The 27,990-nt window shown below is 35.5% G+C and overlaps 1 protein-coding gene and 1 long non-coding RNA gene across 5 annotated transcripts in view; one reads left to right on the top strand and one right to left on the bottom strand.

The window, feature by feature from the left end:
• The window catches only part of LOC124300867 (uncharacterized), a 66,911-nt gene extending 43,061 nt beyond the window's left edge, over positions 1-23,850 (bottom strand). Inside the window, exon 1 of the long non-coding RNA XR_006907351.1 lies at positions 23,717-23,850. This is a non-coding gene — a long non-coding RNA (uncharacterized LOC124300867). The remainder of the gene's footprint in view (positions 1-23,716) is intronic.
• LOC124300858 (uncharacterized) lies at positions 28-27,990 on the top strand. 4 transcript variants are annotated; one of them, XM_046755293.1, is made up of 14 exons: positions 28-289; positions 438-1,082; positions 16,596-16,767; positions 16,981-17,004; positions 17,278-17,393; positions 17,596-17,833; positions 18,192-20,663; positions 21,093-21,293; positions 22,052-22,790; positions 23,347-23,550; positions 23,721-23,879; positions 24,101-24,378; positions 25,382-25,579; positions 26,219-27,990. In XM_046755293.1, exons 2-14 carry the CDS (start codon positions 999-1,001, stop codon positions 26,464-26,466), a joined length of 5,133 nt encoding a protein of 1,710 aa, XP_046611249.1. In that variant the 5' UTR covers positions 28-289; positions 438-998; the 3' UTR covers positions 26,467-27,990. The 4 variants fall into 4 exon arrangements, with proteins under 4 accessions (XP_046611249.1, XP_046611250.1, XP_046611252.1 ...); XM_046755294.1 differs by lacking the exon at positions 28-289 and having other exon boundaries at positions 351-837; positions 909-1,082; XM_046755296.1 differs by lacking the exon at positions 28-289 and having other exon boundaries at positions 351-1,082; positions 23,745-23,879.

Raw genomic sequence — 27,990 nt, 5'->3', positions numbered from 1 at the left:
GGATGTCAGTCAGTCAGTCGGTGGTTAGCCGTGATCGAGTAAAGACGAACGGATTCTGGTCGTCCGTTGCGCGAGGAATTTTCTCCTCCACCCGGATAAATAAAATCAAGGAAAAGCTGCGCGATGAACAATAAAAACGGTGCTGAACGATGTGCGGTATAAAAATAGCGGGGAAAATAAATTTTTTTTTATTATCGTTACCGCAACAATTCACCGCCACAGTATTTTATCAATCGTAAGAAATAATTGAAGAAGCTCGAACAAAAAATTAGGAAAAAAAACTGCGGAGGTAGTGATTGTTTAAAATTTGTTGTTTTTGTTTCTTTTTGTTTTTTTTTTTTTTAATAACGTATTTTACCTACCCGAACGCAACGACTCAATATTTATTCCACAGCGGGAAAGCGATCGTTATTATTATTATTATTATTATTATAAAGGTGCGGATTTACAGGAGACTCAATTGTAATGTTAATAATAATTAACGTAAACTGTATATTAAATCGAATATTAAATAATTGCATAACGGTGTTTGTTAAAATTTACGCCGTAATACGAATAACCAATTATGCACAAGGAAAAATGACGGTAAATTGACATTATCGTGAATATACCTGAGTGTTTAGTTAATTACCGTTTCCTAAGAGCCTTTGCATAGATATATAGTACACATAATTGAATGCCCATGTAAAACTTAAAGGTGATATTGTTGTACATGTACTCTGTGCAAACGATTCAGTTTCAAAGTGTTAAATTGATCTTCGATACATAATAATAGTAATAATAATAATAATAATAATAATAATAATTGTTATTATTATTGTATGGGAATAGACGTATGTATGCAAATGAAAGAAAAGTTAACGAAAAATAAAAAGTAAGAGATGATAATAGTCGCGTAGATTATACAGGTGAAAATTATGTCACTGATCGAGACCGTCGGGACGGAGCTTGCGGATAATTTTTCATCGTGAAAAGGGACGAGGATACTTTTCGCAAATATGACATCGACGTGCGGAAGCACCAAAAGCCATCCGGCTTTGACTACGAGCAGCTTTTACAGACCGGGAAGCTATCCTTATCAGGTATTGATGAAAATAAAAATATTAACATTGCGTATCAGAAATCAAAAATCAGAAATTATTTATTATCGGCCTGCCTGCCTGCGATTTGTTTCCGCTTTGCGTGGTGAAACGTATCATTGAATATTCGACAAGGAGGAAAATTCTCGTAGAAACGAAAAAAAAAAAAAAAAGCATGTTTTCTCTGTAACGATTTTTTCTTTTTTTTTCATCACAATCGATTCGCACGAAACTTAAATGCTTTTTCTATTCGTTTTAACGATCATTTTTCCATCAACGTGAAATAATCAAATTTATTTACTACGAATAAATTGAACAATTTTCAATCGACTTGTACATTCAATTTCAACAGCTTGCCTCAACGATATAAAATAAAGAAAAATAACAAATCGCAAAATTGATGTAATCGGATGAAATTTTTTAATCGCGTCGAGTTTCCGGTTTGATTTGCAATTTATGCAGGGGAACGTTACTCAAACAAGGTAATATAGATAATACAGATATATAAATGCAGTATAAATAAAAGGCAGGGAAGGCGTAAAAAGGATGAGTAAAAAAAAAAAAAAAAAACAGAAAAAAGAAAAAGAAAAAATTAAAAGAAGCGAATCGGGGATAAAAGCGGAAGAAATACGCTTAGATGAATATCTCGACGGGATGCTGATGAATCAGCGTAGACTGCAGAACCTTCTTAATACTTTATGCACATCTGTGTGTGCGTGTGTGTGAAATACGTGTACGTATATCTTGCGTAATTTTCATTCGAGCTCAAAGACTGCAAGGCCAAGGCCCAGAAAACAACGACGATTGCTGTTCGTGAATGCGTGGGAACAATTAACCGTGCGAGTCGAGATTATCCATTGTTTACAGATAAATTTTTAATAACTTTAATCGATTCAACGCACTATGTTGTACTTAAGAGTAAAACAATAATAAAACAGCGACGAAGATCCTGTACTGATAAACATTTTCTAAATTGTTTTCGCGTGATCGTGAGGGAGTAAAAAAAAAAAGAAAAACTCCCTTCGTCTGTACGATGTTTTGAAAAATCAAAGAAAAAGAAAGAAACAAACAAACTTCTCACGATATTATTATTCAAAATTCCCGGAGGCTGTTGCGGCAAAAGAACGCCGGAAACGTTGCACGTTGATGATTAGAGGAAGAAGAAGAAGAAGAAGAAGAAGAAGAAGAAAGTTAAAAAAAATGACTCTTCGAGATATATACAAGATAAAATACATAGAAAGAGAGAAAGAGAGAGAAACCCGAAGCGAGATTCGAGAAAGCTCAGGTCGAATAAATGTTTTAACAATTGAGATGACAACGTTATCGTTAATTTAGCCGGTAAAAATCGCGGCTGATGTTGGGTTAGGTATACAAACAAACGCTGCGACATAGCTGCATCAACATCGCGGGTCTCACTTGAGTGAAAGATAAAAAAAAAATAAGAATAAGAATAAGAGGACGAAGAAAAAGAAAAGGAAAAAAAAAAAGAGTAAAAATTTTGAGAAGGGATCTCGAGGTTTCCTCCGCTCGTTTCTCTGCAACGCATGCTTAACGATATATTTGGTCAAAGGGAAGGAAAAACGAATGAACAAACTAACGATGATGGTAAAGAAAAAAAGAAAAAGGAAAATGAAAAAAAGGTAATGTGAAAACGGAAAAGAAAGAACGAAACACGCTCGACTTCACCTGTCCGACGATGTTGACGTAGGCGGGGCACGACACAAGACTCTTTTGTAGTCTGTCTACTGCTGATCAAACGTTTACTCAACGACACGAAAATATAAAAATCTCGAGACTGAGCTGTAACAAATCACATAATGCGATCCTTGATACGACACCGCGGGAACTCGACTTTATTTATTTTTATTTACTTTTTACTTCTTTGTTCCGACAAAAGAAACACAATTTTTATTTCACCGTCAAGCACGATGCATATGTTGATATGTTAATAATTTTGTAAATGTGAAAAATGACGAGGAAGAAGCTTGCGGATTGAAAATTGCCTACATGGTGAAGTTCAGGGGAGATCGTAATAAAATAACCCGGATAAAAATTGTTTCTTTTTTGAAGGGTTCAAAAATTATTGTTACCGAATCAATTTTACAAAACACTGAATACGATACCTACGTATCGAGTTATATCCCTAAATATTTGACGATGCATGCTTGAAGTTGAAATTGAAAAAACAAACAAAAACAAAAACATTTATAAATATCTAGACGGAGAATTAATGAAACTGAAATCAACTAAAAATTCTTCCGAAAAATTCAGGAATACCGAATATACCTGCAATAGATTATAAATAGTAGAAAATCCGCATACTTGGAAATTTTGAAAAGTTTTTAAATCGTGTTTAGCAGTAATTATAACAAGTTATTCGGGAGTTGCCCGGAATAAAAAATCACATAACATAACAATAAAAAATTTTTATAAAAAGTTGTTAATATTGTTTTTTGTTATAAAGAATTAATTGTTCGATAAAATTTCTTAGTATCTGGTAAAAAAAAAAAAAAAATTGTTATAAAAGATACCCAAAAATCATTTATGTGATATTTTTAACCTTTATATTTGTGTATTTGAGCTATTTGTGAGTTAAGTATTGAATTAATTGGCAAAAAAAAAATAAAAAAATTTACAGCCTCAGGTTAACAGAATTAAAGTAATTTTGCATAAAAAATAATATAAATATGGCATATGATATTGTTTTGTAGTTTTGTTGGTATTTGTAGATATTTGAAATTTTTGATTAGTGTTATTTTTGATCGCTGATATCTTTGAAACGGTTGATCTGAGAAACTTTGAACCTCGGACGTTTTTCGTAGAGAGTGAAATTTCCTACAAATCTCTTTTTTCACATTGTCGTTACGATGAACCGTTTCAAAGTAACAAAAATTCTGAAATAAAAAAAAATTTTCCCGTGTTATGTAAATGGAAAAAAAAGAGATCGATAGAGGCAAACCTTCCTATTGATATTAGGAGCTCATACTGACGCCAAAATTTTTGTTTTTAGGTATACTATCAATTTTTGGACATATATATATATACACGTGTACATACCGGCTGCCTATAATACTATTTGGTATTCGATCGGAAGTGTGTCAGTGACATAACAGTACTTGGGCGTCGTAAAGAACGGTCCTTTTCTCCCAAGGCATGGGCGAGTTATTACGCGGGTGGGCGCAGAATCCTAGACTCATAGACTCGCGTATTATGCACAGCTAGGTCAGTGTCACTGACAAGTGTTTCACGACCAAACTGCGACTAAGGAATTTTACGAATGAGAAGAAACTGGGAGTTGGTGAAGATGTGAAAAAAATTTCAAGTTGAAAGGAACGTTAGTTTCGAGCAATTTCGTTTAACCGTGTATTATACGATTATGTGGCGAGTATCTTTGAGCTCAAGTCCCGATTTTGAAAAGTTTCGAAAACGCCTAATTTCCAATTATTTGGTGACGAAACTCGAAGTAAAAAAAATCTAAAACATACACCGAGAAAAATTTTTAGTTCCGTTTACCGTTCGGTCCAAAAAACTATTTTCATTTTTTACCACAATCGACAAAATATAGTTCTAGGTAGATAGTGAAAATTAGTTTTCTAGCTGTTACCGGAAAGTCTAGTACGAAATGAGGGAAAAAAAAAAGTTTAACGCAGAATGCAAATTCGCGAAACTTGATACATTACAAGTTTCTGATACCCGTTTACTTTTTTATTATTGAACCGATACTCGACGTAACCCCAAAAAAGCGCCGTTCTTTTTCTTCTTATTCTACAGCTGACTGTGTAATTCGGAATCGGAAGGTGCTGAGGAATTCCGAGGTTCTAGCTGAATTCTAAGCTCCGATCGAACCTTCCATCGCATTCCATTCTCCAGCTGCAACGCCGGTTACAATATTCTGGCGACCGCTTTTTCTCCGATCATTTTTACGTTCCACAAACTGGCCGTAAAACGAGAATAAAAAAAAAGTTCAAACAGACTTAAAAACGTAGCTCACGATATCAAACGTAAAGCTAATTTTGAAGCTCAAAAAGAACGGCGAAAAAGAGCATAGATATTTATTTACAAAATTCAAGCTTTCACTGAATATAGAAGAAAATAAAAAATAAATAAAATAAAATTATACATTCCACAATCATATTCGATATATGAAATTTTCAAGTTCTGTTTGTATATATTTGAAATAAAAACCTATATACTTCATCGACAAATTACGTGTTTAAGTATCATCATTATTTTTTTTTTTTTAGTTCACGAGAAATGAGACAACGCGGCGTGCGCGATATTAAACAATAACAACAACAACAACAACAATAATAGTAACAAAAACCAGAATAAAAATAAAAATGTTCGAATTAACACACATTCGAGTTTTATTTTTTTTTATTTCAACCTCGATACGTGTGAAACTAGTCTACCGGTTTATCGAAAGCAGACGACGCGCAAGAGCGCGAGCGTAACAAAGTGTAATAGTAATAGTGATAGCAATAGCGCAGCGCAAGGCAGCTATAAATAGAGAAAAGAGGTAAGAGGAGCAGGATAGGCAGGACAAGCTTAGGAGAGCCGGTACTGTGGGAACCGACGACCTCTTACGGAGTCGAAAGAAAGAAAGACACCGAGGTCGAAAAAAGTTGTATTGCCCGATCATCGTTCCTCGCTCTCGTTCGTGCTACACGTTCTCGACCGACGACGACGACGACGATACTGGTTAAATAAAAATGTAATACCGAGCTGTGCAATCCCCGCGATGTAAAAAGAAGAGCGTCGATATAAAACGAATGGGGCAAAAAAAAAAAATAAATAAAATAAATAAAAATTCGAATCGACAGGATATGACGTCAATTTCCCCTCGAAGTTTGATTCTTCTCTTTTTTTTAATTTAATTAATAATAATTAAATCAAAACTCCAAAAAAGAATTCCATCGGAATTGTCTCTGTGTGCGTGTGTGTATTTTTTTTCTCATTTTTTTTTTCGTATACGATTTTTTTTTTTTTCAATGAAATTAAACCTAACCGAGATTTACTCGATTACTTTAATTAACGCGTATTCTACGCGCAAGATGAAATTAAAAACGTAGCTCAATCTGAACTGCGATATATACATATATTATATTTCTATAAATAAGGGTAAAAAACAACAACTAAGTTGCAAAATTTTTTCAACAAATTAACATCAAATTGTTCTGCTTTTCTAACTTTGTTTGTATAAAAACTATTGGTGAAAATAAATCTGGCCCGTAACTTTTGCTCGCAACTGTATGTTGCAACGTGTGACAAAATCGTATAATTAGTTTAAAACGTGTTCTACGAAGAAGTAAATAAAACTTGTAAATTGAATGTCATTCTCCATTTTTTTTTTTTTTTTTATAAACAACAAGTAAGTACGATTGCTTCCTACGATCACCTGACCAATTATCCAGTCATAACGAACAGCAACGAAGCGGCGAATGAATATAAATCGTGCATTTCTCAGCTGATAAAAAACAAAAAAAAAAAAAATAAAAAAAAAGATAATGAATAAAAAGAAAAAGTAATAAATAAAGCAAAGCTCTTCAGATTGATTTGTCGATCATACGAGATGGAAAAAAAAAAAAAAACGCGAACCAATATCTATAATAACATGGCAGTTGATCAATAAAAATCTGATTACACACTCTGAACATATATTCTGCAACGTATGTATGAATCAATTTTGTCAACCATTCAAATTCTGTTGTCCACGTAGCGTATGATTAAAAAGTCTGAAGCAAGAAATATGTGAAAAAAAATATTACGAGTTGGCCAATTGACTTGGTGTGTTTGCAGGAAAAACTAGCGATTCGTATACTTGTGTTTAAGAGATCAAATATATATATTGTATATATATATATATAGACATGTAATGTTTTTTTTTTGGTCTAGAGATGGGCATCGCACAATGCGATTCACAGTTAAGTTAGGTTCAACGTACCAACTTTTGTTACACTGTATCAATAGCGTGAATGTGTCTGTGCTCTGAATTATATATATATATACACACACACACATGTAATACCAACTGCACATACGTTTAGTTGCAATGAGAGATAACAGCGGGAGTTTAATCGAGAATCGTGAGCTCGTTTCAACAAATGCGTTACAATGTACGAGTAGAATTTTGTTTTCTTCAATTCCTCCTCGATGTAACTATTTTTTCTTAATTCGCGTCTGATCGGATTTTAAAAAACACTGGAATAAAAAATTCCCTGACGCAATTAATTGGATTTGGGATAAAAAAATAATTGATTCCGATAAAATCGATTATTTTTCCCCAGTTAATCGAGTATAATCGATTATTTTTTCTCACAATCGTTTTCAATTTATGCGATTAAAGTATGAAGTACTCTGAACATATAAAAAAAAATTCCCACCAAAGCCTAGCTCTTAATTTTAATTTTAAGTACTCGCTAAATGAATTTGAAATTTTTCCATTTAATTAACACGTAAAAATAATTCTTTTTTTTTTTTTTTTTTTGTCAATTATCTACAGCATCGCGAGTTTTCATACCATTTAATTGACCATGGCCGGAAGTTTTAGAGGGATCCTTCCTCTTTAAAAGTATACATATAATATTCAAGTCCAGATTATACGCATATTATTACAATTACTGTAATAATCCTCGGCGTTTTATAGCTGCCACACGTCGATTACAAATATCATATCCGTATGAATATGTATGTATAATAATTTCCACACGCAAATTCTTAGCAGCGTCTTCGTCGGAGATCGACGTGTCCGATAGTACGTTATAAGTAATGCGTTATACGTAAATCTTATACGTATACCTATTACATACGTGTATATATATGTATATATATGATGCCAAGCCGTGAAAGAAGCAGCCGGAATTTGAATAGCTTAGGTATGCACAATGTGTGGGTATAGGTTAATATGTGTACGTATATTTACCAATAGCGCATTAGCATCGTCATACGTGTTTCCGGTATACGCCTTATTCGTTAGATACGAACGACGATTTTATCCTCGCTGATTCTGGGTTATACAAGTCAAATTTTCGCGCTCTTACACGTAACCAATTAAAGGTAATGAAAATAGTCTTGTTAGATTTTAAAGTTTAAAAAAAAAGAAAAAATCATAATTAAGAATAAAGTCGAATATATAAAAAAATTGATATTTTTCGTGATTCTTTTATGTTCGTACGAACTTTCTCGTATCAAATACCAAACGTAATATCGTGCTCTCATTACACTTTCCCTGATAAATTCGTTCAATATCCATCGCATTTTCGTTGAAACGTACTCCTTGTTTTTTTTTTAAATAGGCACCGATATTAGCTATCAACCAAATACTTCGAAAACTTATTTATAAACGTTAAGAAAAAAAGACAACGACAAACTTCATAAGTAACGATTATGAAGATTTTCGTTATTATTCGATGTATACAAAATCAAAATTTATTATTATATATATATATGTTACACCATTTGCATAATACTTCGATTTTATTTGATCAAAATGAAAATTTTTATAAATTTTCTTCACAGTTGTAGAAGCAAAAAAAAAATAAATGAACAATAGTAGGAAAAAGAAGAAAAAGAATAAAAACGAAACTTGATATCGAACGGATGATATTTTCTCGTTATAATTCACGATTGTATCCACAATTCGCGTCGTCTAAAATTTTATTTATCGTGGTAAATGTTAAATATTCATACGCGATACGCGCTTTGTGCGATCTCGTTAATTTGACAAGGACGGTGTTACACGCTGCGACGACCTTGTGAGATCTTTGACCTCAAATGCAAGGGACTCTTTGCAATGCTTCGCTGCCTTGTGCTGCACATCTTCGACTCGCGGCGGTAAACCGAAGGACTCGCCCAGCATCCCATAGGTAATGGACCACCTCGATATAACGCGTAACGCGACCGTCTCGAAATTTGACGACAATTAGTTTTTCATGTTTACGCGATTAGGATCGATTTTTCACGATTTTACAAACGTTCCTTCATTTTTTGCTTCAATTTTTTTTTCTTTTATTTACAGAATGAATCTCGATCAGATTTTGTCCGGCCATTGGATGGTGCGTTGTTTTTTTTCTTTTTTTTTTTTACCTAGAAAAATTCAATGAGAACTAGAAAGATCGATGTTAAATCATTGATATGTAATATTCTTGAGTTTTTCTGTATTATTTATGCAAAAATAAAAATGTTTGAACGGACGATAAGCATTGGAAGAGAGTGAGAAAGAGAGAAAAAAAAAAAAAACACAACAACCGCTTGATTTCGAGTGATTTAAAAAGTGTAATTTGAAACGAAACGATCTAAACATATGTAACGCCTGTTGGAAGAATTTTAAGAGATAAATAAATTTCCGTGTAACAAGAGTATGAAATAAAAAAAAAAAAGAATTTGAACCAAACAATAGAAAAAAAAAAAAAAGAAAACCGGCATCAATCGATTTGAAAACTAAAATTTGAAACGAAACTATCTATATTATATGTATTTAACAAACGATAATTATACAAAAAAGAAGTACAAAATTGTGTGAGGATAATTCGAAATGATGAATGAAACGTCTTCTCATAACAATGAATCTCCTCAACGATCCGACACCGAGATCTCGTATATAATATACGTAATTCGTGACCGCGGCGTCGTCAGGATCAGCAGCGCATCAGGAACGCAATGCGTCGTGAGTTATTTTAAAGAGGAAATAACAACTCGCGAGCGGCGGCGTTTTTCTTTTGCCAACAATTCTGAAACCGTCGTCGAGACAAGAACGCGGTGTATAAATTCAACTCTTCGGTTTTGCCCCGCGTTTGCGCAAAAAAAAAAAAAAAAAAAAAAAAAATGATTATTCGAATTGCAATGCGCCGGCATGCGATTCACCGCGAAATGCAACCGCTGCTGCAAGAACGAGATTACGAGGCTTCCGAGCTTGAGTCAAGGTGGGATATTTACCACCTGAGAAAACTCGCTGCGCCGTGTTCTCGTCAAGCCCGCGAATGCAAGCAAGGTCGTCGATTCCGCGACACAGTTCTATATTATACACGTCATTTTCATACATACGGTAGAACCTCTTGTAAGATGTATTAAAAATTCTCTAACAATAGGGAAAACATCTTTGTCCATTTCTTAGAAAAGTGGGTGCGATAAAAAAAAACAATTTATTATCGTCCGGTTGAAAATTTGACGTATAAAAGAATTGTTTTTTTTTCATTTATTTATTTTTTTTTACCCAGTTCAAAAATTTCAATGTTTCTTTTCTCCAAATCGTTTGCTGGGCACATCCGGTCGCAATGTTTTTTTTCGAAACAAAATAGTTTTCTTGAGAAAAAAAAAACGAAACAAAACCTTGGAACAATAGGCTGTATAAAATAGATTGAAGTAGAATTATAACGAAAGGTTCTACTGTATAATATCAGATGTATGTACATAAAATTATATAACTCACGATCGGACATAAAGAGATGCAAGCAACGTATTCGTACAACGCATAAATTATTTATCACCATCGTCAGCGCGGGTGTATTTTCTTATGTACATTACTATGCGGTAATTAATAATCAGCATCGTATATAAACGCTGCTCCGCTCGTAGATCAATCACGTAATCATTATTCACACGCTCGATTTTATCCGACGATTTTTCATTTCCATTTTATTTTCCCATGCATTGGCTTCCTTGCAAAACAAATGGAAACAAATCAGAATCGATCGATTTAAAGGTGAAAGAAGTTTGAAGAACAAAAACAAATATATGTATATATATATATATATATAATTTTTATTTTAAAAATCTGCACTCACGGGGAAATCTGGAAGGAGAAAAAGAAGTAAACTTCGCGGTATGTGGGGTTGCCTACCACCCAGGAGACCAAATATCGATAAAACAGCTACCTACAGAACCACCATCACTTTATTAACGCGACTCCGGAATGTAATCGCTGAACGCTTCAGCACAAGTTACAAACAACGAAACAACTGTTTGGCAAAATCCACGAAACTTGCAAAACTTTAAACGCGTTATCTACCGATAACTCGGTAATTGTGTTTTACCGATATTTGTTCCCCTGAGAGACAGGCAATCCAAGATACCGTGGCGTTTACTTTGAAACACCCGGTATAACGAAGATGAAGAGCTGATCTATCGAGGAAGAGGAGGAGGATGATTTTTCAGTTTTTACAAGAGCATGTTCTAGCTGTTACCACGCTTTACGATCCGCGCAGACATAGTTAGTCGGACATGCACGGCGTCGCGTTCTAAGTGCCCGTTCGTTATAGGTACAATAAACCTTAGAACGTGAGACGCTACGTTTAGTTGTGCAAAAAGGCCCTTCTTTCGCAACGCGTGGTAAAACTTTGCGAGTAACTAGCAAGTAAAAGGGGGAGGAAGAAACGGGAGAAAAAACGACGAGGACGATTCGAGCGGAAGGGAAAAAGGATAAAATTGAGGATGGTTACACTTCGCGTCATACGGAAATTGTTGTTATTTACTCATGCGATGTACACTATAAAACACGGTTCAATATAATTCGGACGTATCTGGGAACGATTAAACGACTCGAGAATTTGTTCCTTTCGTCTATGTAATACACAATTTTCCACAACTGTGTAACGGTAGTCGGTTTTTATCAACTCAAAATATAAAACACTCTACTTAAGAGATGCGAATTACTTTACCGATGATCGACGATTTTATCAAACATGTCGTTTAATTATTTCATCAGTCGTCGTAGATTACTATTATTATTACTTTATTACAACTTTATTGCACAAATTTATTTCTCCAAATAAGTGTAATACTGAATATAAGTTATACCTGTAGTTTTTTTTTTTTTTTATTTTTTTTTTGTTTCTAGCGAATTATACGAATCCCTGATTAATTATTTATTATTTATTTGTATATTAAAAATCTTTCAACGGTGTGTAAAAATTTGCAAAAATTAAATCAACCGATGAAATAATACAACAAGCGTTTTACAAAGCGTGTGAGAGCATTAATACGACAGCCGCGAAAAAAAGGGTGTCAAGTAGAATTCCGTTATGGCGAAGACACGTACGCGCTATGCGCCGCATATAGGTAGTAAAGTTGTGTACAATAAACGTGCTATGAAACCTGTATAAGGCTATATCAGAGGAGAATTGGTTCATGTATCTAGGATAGATACGGTACCTATAAGAGCGTCCTTGCGGTCGCATACATAAATATATACATGTATATATATATATATATACATACATACACACGCATGTGCCTATGATGACCTGTGCCAGATATCGATAATCCTTTGTACGTGTAATTGCAACGTTAAAAGGTCAGGAAAACTCGCTAGAGTAGAAGTCAATTGGAATAATGGGGAAAAAAAAAGATAATATATTACCCGGCATTCCCCGCAGCTTTTATAGACAACATGGCGTCGCGCCGGCTGGTCAGCTGATCGTTTCGGGCGAGTTACGCGAGTGTCGAAGCACGGAATGACGCGCGCAAGCTTTTAACCTCTCGTTTTTTGCCATGTTGAATTGACAGAAGGTCAAGGGTAGCGAGACAAAATCAATTAATTTTATAATTATTCAAATACGGTGAGGTTCAACGTTCGATACATTGAATTTGAACAAATGTATCGACGGATAGGTAAATCTTACACGATTTTGATTGTAAAAAAAAACAAAAAAAAAAAAAAAAGAAACAAATCTGCGCAAGGTTTAATTAATGTTGCGCGCGTTTTGTTTTATTCTAGTTTGATACAATACGTAAATTGATAGATGAACGAATGAAGGAATGTGTATGAGTGTAGATTTTTGCATAATGATTTCGTCACGGATTATATCCGGCATCGATCATGCGTCGATATATTGAATAATATAATTCAAGTCACGAACGCGGATACATGATGCATTGAAAGAAAAGCGTTTTCGATTGCTATTGAGGAAGCTTGATGCAAGGATTTGGCGTCTGAACATTTTTAATCGCGACCATGAACTGCCTAAGTTGACTCACAATCAGACAGTCTCGAGTATAGGATGCAGGTGACGTTTTATCGCTGCACGGTCAAACATACTAATGACCGACAAATTGACAGGCGATGACAGGTCGTTGGTCACGAATGTAAAAAAAAATTTAATAAATTCTTTTCATATATATCCACGTTATTATTATATTATTCAAATTTGTCACTTTGTATATTCTGAACAGAAGTTTCATTTCGTTTTTTTTTTCGTCCTTCTTTTGTACCATCGGTAAAAAAATCGTCTTTCCGACTCTCGGAAAAAGACTCTTGCGATGACGGAATATTTTTTTTCTATCTTTTTCACAATCGGCGAATGCAAGAATATAGAAGAAACTGAAAATAACGATGAGTAAAAAAAAAAAAATTAGGAAATCAACGCTCATTGAGTATAACGGATGAATCTAACGGGAAAACGACTGAAATTTAAAGGAGAAGAAAAAAAAAAAATTTGTTCCACTAATTGCCACACCGTTCATGCATGGTAGATAATTTATTTGCGCGACAAATATTCAAATTAATCAAAACACGACGCGCGCTTAGCGCAAAAATTACGCAATTACTGGTATAAAAACGGTACTAATTACCAGCTTTTTTCTTTTTTTCTTCTTTACGCAACCTTCTTGAAATAATTTCACACGTACAAAGAAAGCAATCGAATTCACGATCGGACTGTACGATATTTTGTTGATGGGGAAAAATAAAAATAAAATAGCATTCATCTCTAGTGTTTTTCTTTTCATATTAGGGATGTAAAAATCGACTGTACATTAATCGACTTTTTTTCAATAACCAAGGATTATACATTTTTTCTTCAATTTATTCGTCATTATTTTATTTGTTTTAAATTTTATATTCTTACCAACTCGGAGTGCCTAAACTTTTGTATATACAACCGTCATTTTTTCCGCTCATTCTTCGTTAGCATTTACAGTAGAAAAAATACGCGAGGAATTCAGAATAACTCGAACAATATGAATGAGTGGTTTAAAGGTTTTTAGAAAAAAAAAAAAAATCTAAGAATGGCAAAATAGAAGAAAATAAAGACAAAATGGATAAATATTATATTCAAAAATTGAAGAATTAAACATTCGGTATGAATTGAAAAGAGTAAAAATATATAATGAAATATATATATATATATATTGAGTAACAAAAATAATGAATCAAAAATCATTCTTACAAATGTCGGAGTAATAAACTAAGCAATTGAATAATTTACATTTGATACTGCAATGGATAAAACAAATAAAAAAAATTAATAAAAATTAAAAAAATAAAGTCGCATGAAATAAGTAAGTGAATTGTATCAAAAAATAATTATAACCGACAGGTTTTTCAAGACCGAGATGTATAATGAAAGGTTTAATACGATGATAAATTACGAAATGAATATGAATTAGAAGTACACGTCACGAACTTAAGATTTATTCTGCGTATGGAAACATGCGCGTACGCCTTTTTTTTTTTTTTTTTTTAACTTTTCTTTCTTTTCTCAACTATGTCAACAATTAAGATTTTCATTTTCGGTTATCAGTTTCTTTTTTTTTTCGTCTCGTCGTAGTGTTAGCACTTTTCTTATGTATATTTTATTCGGTCAATTTTAATCGTTCCTCGTTCATTGTAATCCTAGGCTTTCATTTATCGGTATAATATTCAAATATTTTAATCCCCCCCCCCCTCAGTTTTTTTTGCTTTTTTTTTTTACTATAAAAAAATTATCTTCAAATCAATTTTACAACAACTTTTGACTCTTTAAATGTATATAATAATAGGCAAATAAAAACATGGGTGAAAAAGCTAAAATATACGATAATAATTTACCGATCGAATTAGATAAAAATCTTGTTTTTTATTTTAACATACCGTTGCACAGCTATAATTCGTCAAATATTTAAATAGATATATAGGTACCGCTTGTTTTGCAAGTTATTACAATGTAATAGTTTACGACATATGCGGCGAAACTAGATAATACGATGAACAAAATTACACGCCGTGTATGCGTACGTGTAAGCTACGTGTGATACGGAATGAGTTTCTAACGGTAAATCGTTGATAGAGATAATATCTGAGTAGCGAGCAGCATCCGCAGCTGCGCTGGAAGAGGAGGTGTAAACAAGGAAGAAGAAGAAACTACAGGTTCCTTTTTTTTATACATTTTTTTTCCCTTTTCTCTCCTTTGCACTCCTTTTATTTACTTAATTTTATTTATCCTCATCGCGTTATCTCGCCAGGTTTTTGAACCTTCGTTTCTCTCATTAAAGTTTACATTCTTTTTCCCCATCTCAAGCACGACTTACGTTTTAATGGAAGAATATTTCGTCACGTAAGTTACAGGAATAAATAATTCAACCGATCGACGTTCAAACGATACATATAATCGATTGTGATAACGTATCGGTGATAAAATTCTTCGCCGGACTGAAATACGTATGTTGTGAAGTCAGTGTACAAGAATTTTTGAAAGAAAGAAAAAAAAAAAAAAAAACAAACAAGATTTATAAAACTTTTTCAAAACATATAACGAATTTCTGACTATTGAAAGAACGGAAAAAGTTTCAAGTTTTGTTAAAAGTGAACGAACTTTCTGAAAATCGGGAAATTGTAACGATATCGTTTGAAAAAAAAAACAAAAAATGAATATAAAATTGGAAAAATTAGTTGAACGAAGAAGGAATTTTAGCGAAGAAAAACAAACCTGCAAAATTATTTACTTCATGTATTGAATTAAAATTCCTGAAAACTATTATAGACCCAAATTCAAGCTTCCACATAGCCAAATTATGACGAGTTGCTTATGACAAATTTTTATCCCCACCGTTAAGTCGGATAGATAAAAACATATTGCACATTATACGCGTAAAAGTACTGAAATTTCAAATTCATTGAGAATTGTGAAACGGCTCCTTATATCCGATCCTCCGTTACAAGCGCAACTGTTTTAAACTCGATGTGCGAATGGCTGCGGTTAGTTTATTATTACATTTTACACATATTACATGTTGTTATTATTAGTGTTTTGCAGTCATTTCATGTACAACACATTCATCGCGTCAACGTATTGCAGTGCGAATTCTGTCTGAGCTCGTTTTTGCTCATATCTGTGCGTTTTACATATCTAAAATTATTGAAAATTTGCGTAAAAAAAAAAACGTCTAACACAGTGTCGAAAGGAATTCCCAACCAATCAATCACGATTAACGAAAGACTTGACTGTAGATTTTTACTTGATCGTTCGAAAATGTTTATTATACACATTTTAAGTGTCGATTATTTGAAATTTTAATAATATTCTGACAATTGGAAAACACGTATCAGTTTTTAACGCGATAAACTGATAGCTGATAATACAAACATTTTTTTTTTTTTGACGAAACGCAAATTAGAACAGAATGAAAATAATCGTGTCGTTGATTAAAATAATATTATAATTCGATAAAATAGGTACAATAGGGCGTATAATTATAATTATAATCAGCATAACTGTATTTTCTTCTTTTTTTTTTAATTCCTCTCACGTTTTTTTGTTACAGAGCGAATATTACCTGCCGCCAAGATCAGCTTGGTACAGAGTGCCGCCCCACGTTAATAAAAACGGTAAAAACACAACAAAATGGAAAATCGGTAGCGCCGTGCTAATCATTTCTGCTATGCTCGTGCTAATTGCCGTTTTAGCCGTTGCCGGTTTGGCTTTATGGATGGGTGGTGAGTGAAATTTATAAAATTTTTAGCATCTCATTCATCGTACGAAAAACATTTTTGCACAGAATTTTTTTCCAACTTCTTTTTGACGGTCAAGATCGCGATTTATTCGTCCTTTTTTTTTTTTTTTTTTAAAGTTACTAACCAGATCTAGAAAACCAACTGACCACAAAATATAATTAATTAATTTTGTTTATTCGTTTCAATCTGTTACAGCTCTCAGGAACGACCCTAAAAATGGTGAGAACAGCTTTAAAATATTTGAATTGAATTTATGTAATGCATATTATCGCGAAGAATAATTCGGGATTGTGAATAGAAATTTTCAAAAACTTAGAATAGCCAGTAAAATCTCTAACGCCTTTACCAAACTGGTAAAGTTTTGTTAAATGAATTGAACTTTTATGTCACATTATTTATTTATTTATTTATTTTTTTATTTTTAATTAATTAAAAAACATTGTTGATAATAAAAATTTTTTTTTAATGCACATCGATCATATTTTTCCGTAGCTGTAACAGGATTTGCGTGCAGCTTTCGAGTTTCGAGTGGAGAGCGTTACTATCCGATGTTGAAGCTGAACACGAGTATGGCATTCCGTGAAAAGGAGCGGAAGTACAAAAATATAGTAAGTGAAAAGTCGCTTAAAAAAAAAATTCTCGCTTAGTTTTCAGTCTACTGTAACATGTTAAAAAAGAAATGAAATCGGAGAGATCAATCTGGGATACCTTTTGTGTTGGAATCGTACGAAACAGAAAAAAAAAAAACCTTTTAGTATCTCTGATTTGCGATACGAGTGAAAAAATAGAGAAACTTTCCATTCCATACAGTTCGAGCTGCTATTCAGAAGAAGCGTGTTAGCCCCTGCGTACAAACAAACGTTTATCGACAAATTCGAAAACGGCACGCTCAAGGTATTCTTCAGAGTTTATCTCGACCGCAGGAAGCTACCCAAATCCATTAGCAACGTTGAAGATACCATTGCCGATATACTGGCGAAAGAAACTTACTCGACGTCATCCTTGTTCAAGGACATGGAATTAGACTTGGCGAGCATCTCAGTTAAAAGTAAGTCGCATTTTTTGCAATTTAAAAAATGAGAACAAACATTCGGTAGTTAATTATGAAAAGATATCCAGAATTCCAAAATGAAAATGAAGTTTAAAATTCATTTCAGAGTAAAGTCTGTATAGTGGAATCGATCGTATATATATTACAGAAAAAACGAAGGATTTTTATTGGATACTAATTTTCGACTTTGTTCAATCCGCGAAAAAACTTCGCATTCGGTAGATACTCTTCAAGAAATTACCCGATTCATGCGAGGAGAATAAATAAATCAAGTTAAAACAACGAAAGACAAGCACTGTATTAACTTCAAACATTCGTTTCTATTTTTTATTTTATTTTTTTTTTTTCTACGAAGCGCTCGATCAAGACGGAGGAGTACCAAACAGACCACAACAGCAACAACAGCAGCAAACAGCGCGAAAAAAGAACACGATGATAACGAAAAACGGTCTTCTGCGACCAAGCATTAGAAACACTTCATCATCATCATCATCATCGTCATCATCGTCGTCGTCGTCGCCATCATCAACAACATTGAGTCCGATTAAAACGGATCCAGACGAGGCAAACATCGACTTCAGTAACATACCGACGATTCAAGGCACCTACAAAGTGACTAAACTGAACGGAACGGATAGTCCAGAAATAGCGGAGAGAAGTCGAAGCACTTCGACGACCGTCGTTCCCCCGGAAACGACCGAAAGAATGGTAAAAACGACGCGAAAAGAGGTCGAGACGACGTCGAGCAGCACGGAAACGTCGAAGCCGGAAACGACGAGCTCGAAACCTAAGGTGACGGAAGTTTCGACGACGAAGAAACCCTTCAAGGACTTCGTGGATCCGGAATTCGAGACGTCCCCATGGCGCCCGATAATCCCGGGCTTCGTGAACACGGAATTGAGGCTCAAATTAAACGACGAATCCGTTCCGTCGACGGTACCAGAAGTTCCCAGCATCGCGTCGAAAGTCGACGAAGCCTCTCTGCTTCCGGTGTTCGAAACGATCGGCGAAACTACGAGCCGAGATTCCGAGGATCACACGGACCGAATAGTGCCTCAGGAGATGGTGAACTTCAGGGTGAACGGCAAGTTCAAAAATAAGATACCGACCCAACCGTCGGACGAACCCCTGTTCAGAGACGAGGTGGTGAGTCTACCGATCGACAAGGAGGTCAGAGCCGATTCTATCGAGATAGCGGACTCCGAGCCGATCCGGAAGACGTACAACGTCAGGGTCTTCTCTACGGGCAACGTTCCGATTCCCGAAAGCGAAAGTAGCGCGATTTTCGGCGTTCAGATTGAGCCTGAAGTGGCGGGTATCGGAGAGGCTGAGGTTGTACTGGACGTCGATGAGCTCGAGGGAAGAAATCGGTTCTCCGAAATCGAGGCTAGCCTCGAGGACGCCATGCAGGATCGCAAGGCTGTTCTTCGGGAGGCGATTTCCCGACGTGAACCGGTGTACACGAGCTACAAGAGCCCCGATCTGAACGGAGAGGCGAAGCCGATCCTGGTGGAGAACCCAGGGACCTTGAGACCGTTCAGGCACACGATACCGGTCGACAAGATAACTGAAGCGGAGAACGAGGATGAGGATCGGGATCAAGAGGGACCGTCAAGGCTGGAGGAGAAATCGAAGCTGGAATTCGAGGAGCAGCGACCGCCGATCAGCGATTTGACTACCTCGATAACGATCGACGATGACAAAACCCTGAAGCACACAACGACCGAGATTTACTCGGAGATTCTTCATCCGTTGAACAAGAACAACGGTCAAAAGTTACAGAGGCCAACGGAGAAGCTTCAGCAGCGGGAGGATCCGATTCCTCAGAGCGTCGTTAACACCGGTAGAAATTCGACGTTCGTAAAGATCGAAACTGTGAAATACACGCCTGGTAGTGTGAAAAACGAGTCCCTGGTAAAGAAGGATGGTGAGAGTGATCGGGACGAGGCAAAGAGGGAATCTGAACTCAAGTCAAAGGTCTACAACGACACGTTAAAGGCGAACGTCGTCGAGAATCTCGTCACGTTGGCGCCGGTGAAAAGCAACAGTGGAATCGGTAGACCGATTCGACCTCGACCCAGACCTCCAGGGGCTTCCGGTAATTATACGGAAGATAATTACGACAGCGAGGGTGGCGAATTGCCGATCGAGGATATCGTCGAGGTTGCCGATCGAAGCTATGAAAAACTGCGAACAGCGAACGAGGAGAAACCGGAAGAGAAGAATGAGGAGGGGGCGGGAAGTCCGGACAAGTTGACAAAGCCGGATCGGCAAGTCGTTGAAGTGATAACGTCGATCAGCACGAGGGTATCGGAACCGGAAGTGCGAATATCTGATTCGAAAATCGGTGGAAGTCAGCGAGCGAAGATCGAAGCTCTGGATTTTGGAGCGAACCGATCGGAAGAGCCGCTTTTTGACGATTTTAAAAACCCGGGAAACTCTGACAGGAAGATATCAAATGCTCGGGAAAGTATAATGCTTTTGGAAAAGCTCAAGCAGTTCGCAAAGGTCAGGACTGACACCTTGACGATATCGACGAAGCAGGATGGCGAGGATGAGGTTGAGGACGATCCGTCGCGCGATCACTCGACGATACCGAGACCGGAAGTACCGAGCGGGAACCAAGGGGAAGAATTGGCTAATTTTGACAAACTAACTAAACTCGCGACAGTTTTAAGCGGTGATAAAGTCATTTCGAGTAATGATACCGACGATTTTATACTCAGTCGTGACGGCATCAAGGTTCCCACCAAAGTTCTGATCAAGGCCGAGGAAAGAACGGAGAAAATGCGATCTAGCACCGAGGAAAATCCGGTCGAGAATAACGGTGAGTAAGAGATCGAAAATATAGAATTCTTAAAAAAAAAAGAAGATAAATTCCCGCTATCGTTTTTCAAAAATACGGTTTTTCCTTCATTTTTTGACTTCACAATAATTTGAACAAATAACTGACAAAAAGAAAAAAAACGTCGAAAATTAAAATTTGAAACACTGTAAATTAGTCGAATGAACTGTATTTTGATTCTCAGTTTTTTACGTTCATCGATTTTTCCTCCATCACAAAAAGCTCGTTCAACAATCTACAATCAAACGACCGTTAAATCAAGATGAGTAATGTAATAAAATTGATGAAACTCGTGATTGTGGATTATCTATAAAAAAAAAATAAAAAAAAAAAATGCACAGTGTTGTAATAAAATATTGACGACTAAACATACGTCGTTACACCGTTATACGTTAAATTAATTCGTCACAGGAGAAACGTGTCAGGGATTTCAATGCAACGATGGCAAATGCCTGCCAGCTGGTGCTAGATGCAACATGCTGAGAGAATGCGCTACGTCCGAGGACGAGTCTAACTGTAGATGCGGTGATTTTTTAAAAGCTCAACTACTCTACCACAAGATTTGCGACGGTACTCCGGACTGCTGGGACTACTCGGATGAAACCGATTGCGGTTCGTATTTCTCACTCTTATGACGTAGACTACTATTATTAAAGTTACGGCGAGGGGCAATTTCATTCAAATTACACCGATAACTCCCCATTCACATGTCTTCGATATACATATGAAATCACATTGGTACATGAATTATTCCGCAGTGATGCAGACTCGAAGATAACAAAATCAAATGTCACATCATTTTGAATATGCTTGAATACCTGATTGCATGAATTTGCACGACCTCTTACCGTTAGATGTAATGTTAATTATTATAATAATTAATTTTGTTCAAATAATTTATTGATAACTTTTGAGCATAATTATCATTCAAATTTAATTTTCTCGTCGTCTTTATTACGGTTGATATATTCCAATTTTTATCTCATCACAAAGTATTCAATATTGTCGACGAGACTCACTTTTGATTGAGAATGTATAGCCAGGGCATCCTTAATCAGGGTCTGAATACAATAATCACTGAAATTTTCAAATCAGGTGATATCTTGTGATATCGTTGAAATCACCATATAATGTTTTGCACAAAATCGTTGAACAAATGAAATAAAATCGCATGAAATAGTTAAAAACCATTGAAAATCGTTGAGACTTTCGAATCAGTAAAATCACTGGTGAGGTTTCAGAAAACAATAATCAAAATAATCGGTCATGTAGAACGGTTGAAAACTGTCCCAAAAATAAAATGAAAAAAATAAAAAAAAAAAAATATCATCCCCTAAATAAACGCACAGACTTTTTCTAAAAAAAAACAGACTGGTGCGGAAAGGGTCAATTCGTGTGCGGTAACAGCAAAGCTTGCGTGAACCCGGAAAAGGTTTGCGACGGTTTTCGGGATTGCCCGAGCGGCGAGGACGAAAAAAAATGCGCGGCTTTGATCGACGAAAACATGTCGATCGGCGAGGGTGAAACGGGGGTTGAAATTGGAAGCGTCGAATCAAGGGACGCAAAGGAGGAAGAGGAGGTTGAGAGAGAGGCGACGTCAACGGAGGGCGGGAATTTTTCAAAGTGGGAAAAATATGAGGACGAAACGGGAGTGTCGGATTTTAGCGGAAAGAACGAAACCGACCAAGAGATGATGGAGTCGTCGATTCTGGAGACGACGACGTTTCGAATAGTGGTTAAATCCGGATCGGACGAAACGTCGACGAGGAAATCGCTGGATTTAAATGACGAGGAAGCGTTGAATTCGGACGGTGTTGTTTCCGGCAGGGAAATTACGCCCAATTTAAAATCCGGTTCGATTTACGGGGGAAACTCGTTTCACACGGTTGAAAAAAATTCTAACGCTGATCGTCCGATAAGTTCGGTGATCGGTATTCCGTACAGAAGCGAAATCGACGATTACAACGACAAGGGGTTTCTTAGTGTTCGGAAAAACGGCAAGTGGGGAAAACTTTGTCTCACCGGTATGGACAACCTTCTTGAGAGGAAGAGGACCATTTGGACCGTAGAGGATTTGGGACGAGCCGTGTGCAAGGCGATCACTTATCAGTAAGATTTTCAACGCGTTTATCATATTTTGAAACTTTTTTTTTTTTTTTTCTTTTTCAATTAATATATCAGCGAAAATTTCCTCAATTACTGCGAAGTTCATTTATTGATTGGAATAAAAATTCGTTCAAATTTGTTATCGCAATCGTTAAATTTTTTGGTTCGCTGTTCTGGATCGAAAAAATCAATAGAAAAAAACAAAAAACTGAATGATATTTCGAATACTTGATGTTTAATCAATTGAAATATTTTATAATTTTTCAACGAGACATAAATATTGTTGAAAGAAATAGTTTGCCAATTAATTAATAAATTGCAACGAGACGTGAAACATTACAAATTCGAAAATATCAAAGCACGTTCGTATACTCAAAATTTCTAAAAATCGGAAAATCCTTGATTTCCCAAGTTTGGAATTAGAAGTGATTTAAACTTCTGAAATTCGAACATAAAACAAATGCTTTGGGAAATGAGTAAATAACTGTTTAAATATATTTCGAAAGCAATGTTGGTACAAAGATGTAACGTTAAAAAAATAAATTATCGATTCACACAGGGATTACGAAAGGGTTGAAAAAGTGAGGCTTGAGAGTGAAAAAACGCAGCAACACGAGTACTACAGCTTAGTCTACAACGAAAAAACGTCAGAAAAAACAAGTCTGACATTCAAACCGTCGAACTGCCCGAGCGGAGATGTTTTAAGGGTAAAATGCAAGAATCTTGAATGCGGTGTTCGCACTCAAACGCCAACGCAAGCTAGGTGAGAAGATAAAATAATACAACATTCGATAACATCGGGAACGAAACGTCATTCGATTGGTTACTATTCGACGATACGCTTGTTCTTAGTAAAACAATGATAATGATATCAATAATAGTAACAACGAACGAATATACGCAACCGGAATGAAAAATAATTCGCTCACCCAGATGGCCTTTTTATCGGGATTCCAGGATAGTCGGTGGCGGAAGTTCCGCAGCCGGAAGTTGGCCGTGGCAAGTTGCTCTCTACAAAGAAGGCGGTTACCAATGCGGCGGAGCCCTCGTAAACGACATGTGGATCATATCTGCAGCGCACTGTTTTTACCAGTAAGTTGATCGTTAAAATTTTACCTTTTCTCTCAATCATCCCCCCCCCCCCCCCCCCCCAAAATTCAAATAAATAATCATAATTTTCTCCTAAAGCCGTAAAAGTGAAGGTACAAGAATATGGAAAAAGTTTTCATAGTTGAATTATTTCCAAAATTGATCGAAGAAAAAAAAAAAAAAATAATATGTTTATCCTGATCTATTTTTTGTTTGTTTTGCAGTACCCAAAGCGAATACTGGGTAGCGAGAATAGGGACGACGAGAAGGGGTAATTTTGCGAGTCCGCACGAGCAGCTGATACACGTTAATCGTATAATCCTTCACCCCGATTACATCGACAATGGATTCATAAACGACATATCATTGCTGAAACTTGAGCGTCCTGTAGTCTTCAGCGATTACGTGAGGCCCGTTTGTCTACCGAAAACCGAACCGAAAGGTGGCGAAATCTGCAAGGTTACCGGCTGGGGACAATTGTTCGAACTTGGCCGAGTATTTCGTAAGTAAAAATGATAAATAAAAGAAAAACGACAAATAAATAAATAAATAAAAAAGGAAGCACGTTGTCGTGTCGTAAGGAATATGACGATGATTTATAACAATTTCGCGAATAGTATTTGGCGTCACATCGAAGGCCAATTGACCCGAAATCCCGTCCACGATTCTCGAAAGTCATCGCAAACGAATTTTTACACCCTTTTCCCGCTTCTTCTTCTCACTAAATTTTGCGCACAATAGAAAAGATATGTAATTACCTCAACTTTTTCAGAATCTAATCCATACTTCTTTCTTCAGTCTTGCGTTGTAGAGTTTTTTTTTATTCTTCTCCCTTTTTACTTCTTCTTCTACCAATTTGCCACGCGGAAAGTCTAGTCATATCCGAGCAGATATCATCCCGGTGAACCTGTAAATATACTTGAAAAAAAAAAATAGATGAATTCTTGAATCTGATATACAATACATAACGTATGTGTAACACTTAGCCGCAGTGACTTTGAAATGGCCAATTTTTTCTGCGAATCGTTTTACGTTGGCAATACCAAACATTCGTAAACGTAAAAAAAACTATCGCTTGTTCGTATTTTTAGGTTAGATTCAACGGTCATGGGTAATATTATGTTAACAAAGATTGAAGGTGAGCCTGTTCGGCGACCGGCCGACGGTGGCGCTGCGAGCTAATTCGGCATTGCCAACTTATGCGACTCGTCGATAAAATTAACCCACGCAGAATCACTGCGGCCGGGTGTACCTGTTCCCTTCACGTAATTCAGAAAAAGGAAAGAGATCTGTTCCAATTTCTGATCACTCAGGGTGTATAAATATGCGATAAATTTACGATTGCATCAAATTATTAGAAGATAATAAGATTACAGAAATTAAGAAAAAAAATATACATGTCGACAAGAGAAAACTGAAGGCAAATTTCGTATCGAAAATTGAATCCAGCTGATGATTTACTCTTTTTCTCTTACTCGGGAATAATAATCGGAATTTCTTTCCAGCCGATACACTTCAAGAAGTCGAATTGCCGGTCATGTCTACGGACGAGTGTCGGAGAAGGACGTTATTTTTACCACTTTACAAAATAACCTCGGGTATGCTCTGCGCTGGTTTAAAAGACGGCGGGAGAGACGCTTGCCTAGGCGATAGTGGAGGGCCTCTGGTTTGCCCCGAATCGAACAATAAGTACACCCTGCAAGGTAATTAGCAGCTCGCATTAAGAAAAAAAAAAAAAAAAAAAAATTAACGAATAATATAACAGAATATTGAAGAAGTGTCTTAAAGTGGATACTAATTTCCTTAATAGATATCTTGATAAGAAAATATCCTTAAAAATATGTACAAATGGGTTCTTTTAAAGATGCACAGGCGTGAAAAGATCGAAATCGTTCTAATTAATGAAAATTACACAAATATTTTTCACTATTATTCTAAACACCTGTGTAAAATTTCAAAGCAATTGTCCCAACCGTACCGAAGTTATTTTACTTCTAGTTTCTCGTGATGTTGCATTGAGCCTCAAAGTTTCCCACAAGAATCAATGCAAAATTACGAAAATTGAAAAGTAAAATAACTCCGGTATATTTCAGACAATCGCTGTCAAACTTTACACATGTTTCGGAAATAAAACTGAGAACAATTTGTATAATTTTCATAAACCCGTTACGATATCTACCAGTTCACGCCTGAACATCCTTTGACATGAAAAAAAGCCAACATCGGTTGATAAAAAATCCAACATGAAAAAGAAAAATGTACAATATTGAATTAAAAACAAAATGTCGTACGATCGTGTTGAGTAAAAATTTGAAAGGTAATTGACAATCCTCTTTTACAAGGTATAACGTCGAACGGATACGGATGCGCGAGGCCTGGGAGGCCAGGAATTTACACAAAGGTTCACAGCTATGTACCCTGGATAGAGGGTGTCATGGCAGACGACGAATTCGCTCCATCATCGTCATTTTCATTGGATTGCAAGGGTCACAGATGCCCCCTGGGACAGTGTCTTCCAAAATCGCGTGTATGCAACGGGTATTTAGAATGTTCGGACGGTAGCGACGAGCTAGGATGCACCATCGACTGATTAAAAAATAGAATTGCAAAATAAAGAGTTGAAGATAAGAAGTGCGGAATAAGAAAAAAAAAATAAAACTAGTATCTCATCACTGATCGTACGAGAATAATAACAATTAATATTATTATTATTACTACTATTATTATTATTATTAGTATAGTTATGACTAAAATAAACGCGCATACGATTATTAACTACGACTGTGCTGATAAATGAAACTGCTCAGCAGACGCATTTTGACTGAGGTGTGAAAAAAAGTTAAGAGAGTTAAATGAAAAACCAATTTCTCTGCGATGCAAGGAATACGAATAAAAAAAAAAAAAAAAGAACGATAGTGTAAACAGGCGAATAAATAATCGTTTGAGCGTAGGTGCTTGTAATATGCATCGATCGAATGCGATGCCGAATTGATAGTTAATGGTAGCGAAATGGTATTTCGCATCTTTCGTGCTGTTTTACACATGCAAAGATATTAAAAAAAAAAACAGAAAAAGAAATGCAAACGGTGTTGCAATGTTAATTAATAATGAATTTGTCGTTTTTGAAAGAGTGGCAATTTGCGTGACGATATTGTACGTATAGGTATATATTACGGGGATATGTTATAATGGAGATTTGCAAAACTTATAAAATGAAAATATCGAAAAATATAATAGTTATTATTATTATTGCGATATATAAAAGACAATAATAAAACGGTAATTCTCAATTTCTCACGCTTGGAATTTTCTAATAAATCGCGAGAGAATTGTAGAATTATTTAAGTACGATACAAGTTGCGAAAAAAACCTGGCAATTCGGTTTTTTTATTTTCAAATTCTTTTTTTTTTTTTTTTTTTTTTTTTACTTTCGTGCGAGAAAAAAAAATGAGAAAACCCTAAGGCCATGTACGTAGAATTTAGTGTAATAATGTTAAGTTTGGTGTATCAATTCTTGTTCTGTATCTGTAAATATAATTATACGTAGATAGGCATTGCATACCCATAGCTATTATAATGCGGTAAAAATAATGAAGATGTAATTGACGAGAATAAATATATATATATATATATATGTGTGTGTGTGTGTGTGTGTGTACGACTACGGTGAATACTGGCGAATCGTAAATCTCAAAAGAAATAAAACATTTATAACACATCGGTTTTTTCACCTTGAAAAATCAACGGTAAACGAAACAAATGCCTAAAATAAACTTGAAAATTGTGTGAAATTTTCGAAAAACACGTATAATCGATATTTATATAGTCGAAGACTTCAAAGTTGGATCGTGGATTGAATGATGGGAGTGAGATTGATTTTGATTGAATTTTTTCTTTTCGTTTTGTTTTGTTTTTAATAAAATTACCAGATTTACCTTTTAAGTTATACACAATTTATTTTGATTAAGAGAGAACGGTTTCATTGGACGAAAAGGCTGAACGAACATTGTTTCCACGATGTTGATTCGATCGACTGTAAAAACATTTGGGATTCGTTATTTAATTAAAAGTGACATTTTTGTTCTTTGCTTCAATTTGTTACTTTTTCTTACAA

Source organism: Neodiprion virginianus, chromosome 3 (genome assembly GCF_021901495.1).
Source record: "Neodiprion virginianus isolate iyNeoVirg1 chromosome 3, iyNeoVirg1.1, whole genome shotgun sequence".
In the NCBI taxonomy this organism is placed as follows: domain Eukaryota; kingdom Metazoa; phylum Arthropoda; class Insecta; order Hymenoptera; family Diprionidae; genus Neodiprion; species Neodiprion virginianus.
Note: the sequence above shows the minus strand (reverse complement) of the source record. Positions and strands in the feature narration are given on the sequence as shown.

What these genes read in the sequence shown, in the direction of transcription:
- LOC124300858 (XM_046755293.1), top strand. Translation starts at nt 999, where the DNA reads ATGACATCGACGTGCGGAAGCACCAAAAGCCATCCGGCTTTGACTACG. An exon ending in CAGGAACGACCCTAAAAATG is followed by an intron (nt 17,005 to 17,277) that starts GTGAGAACAGCT and finishes ATTTTTCCGTAG; the next exon opens with CTGTAACAGGATTTGCGTGC. An exon ending in TGCAAGGCGATCACTTATCA is followed by an intron (nt 22,791 to 23,346) that starts GTAAGATTTTCA and finishes CGATTCACACAG; the next exon opens with GGATTACGAAAGGGTTGAAA.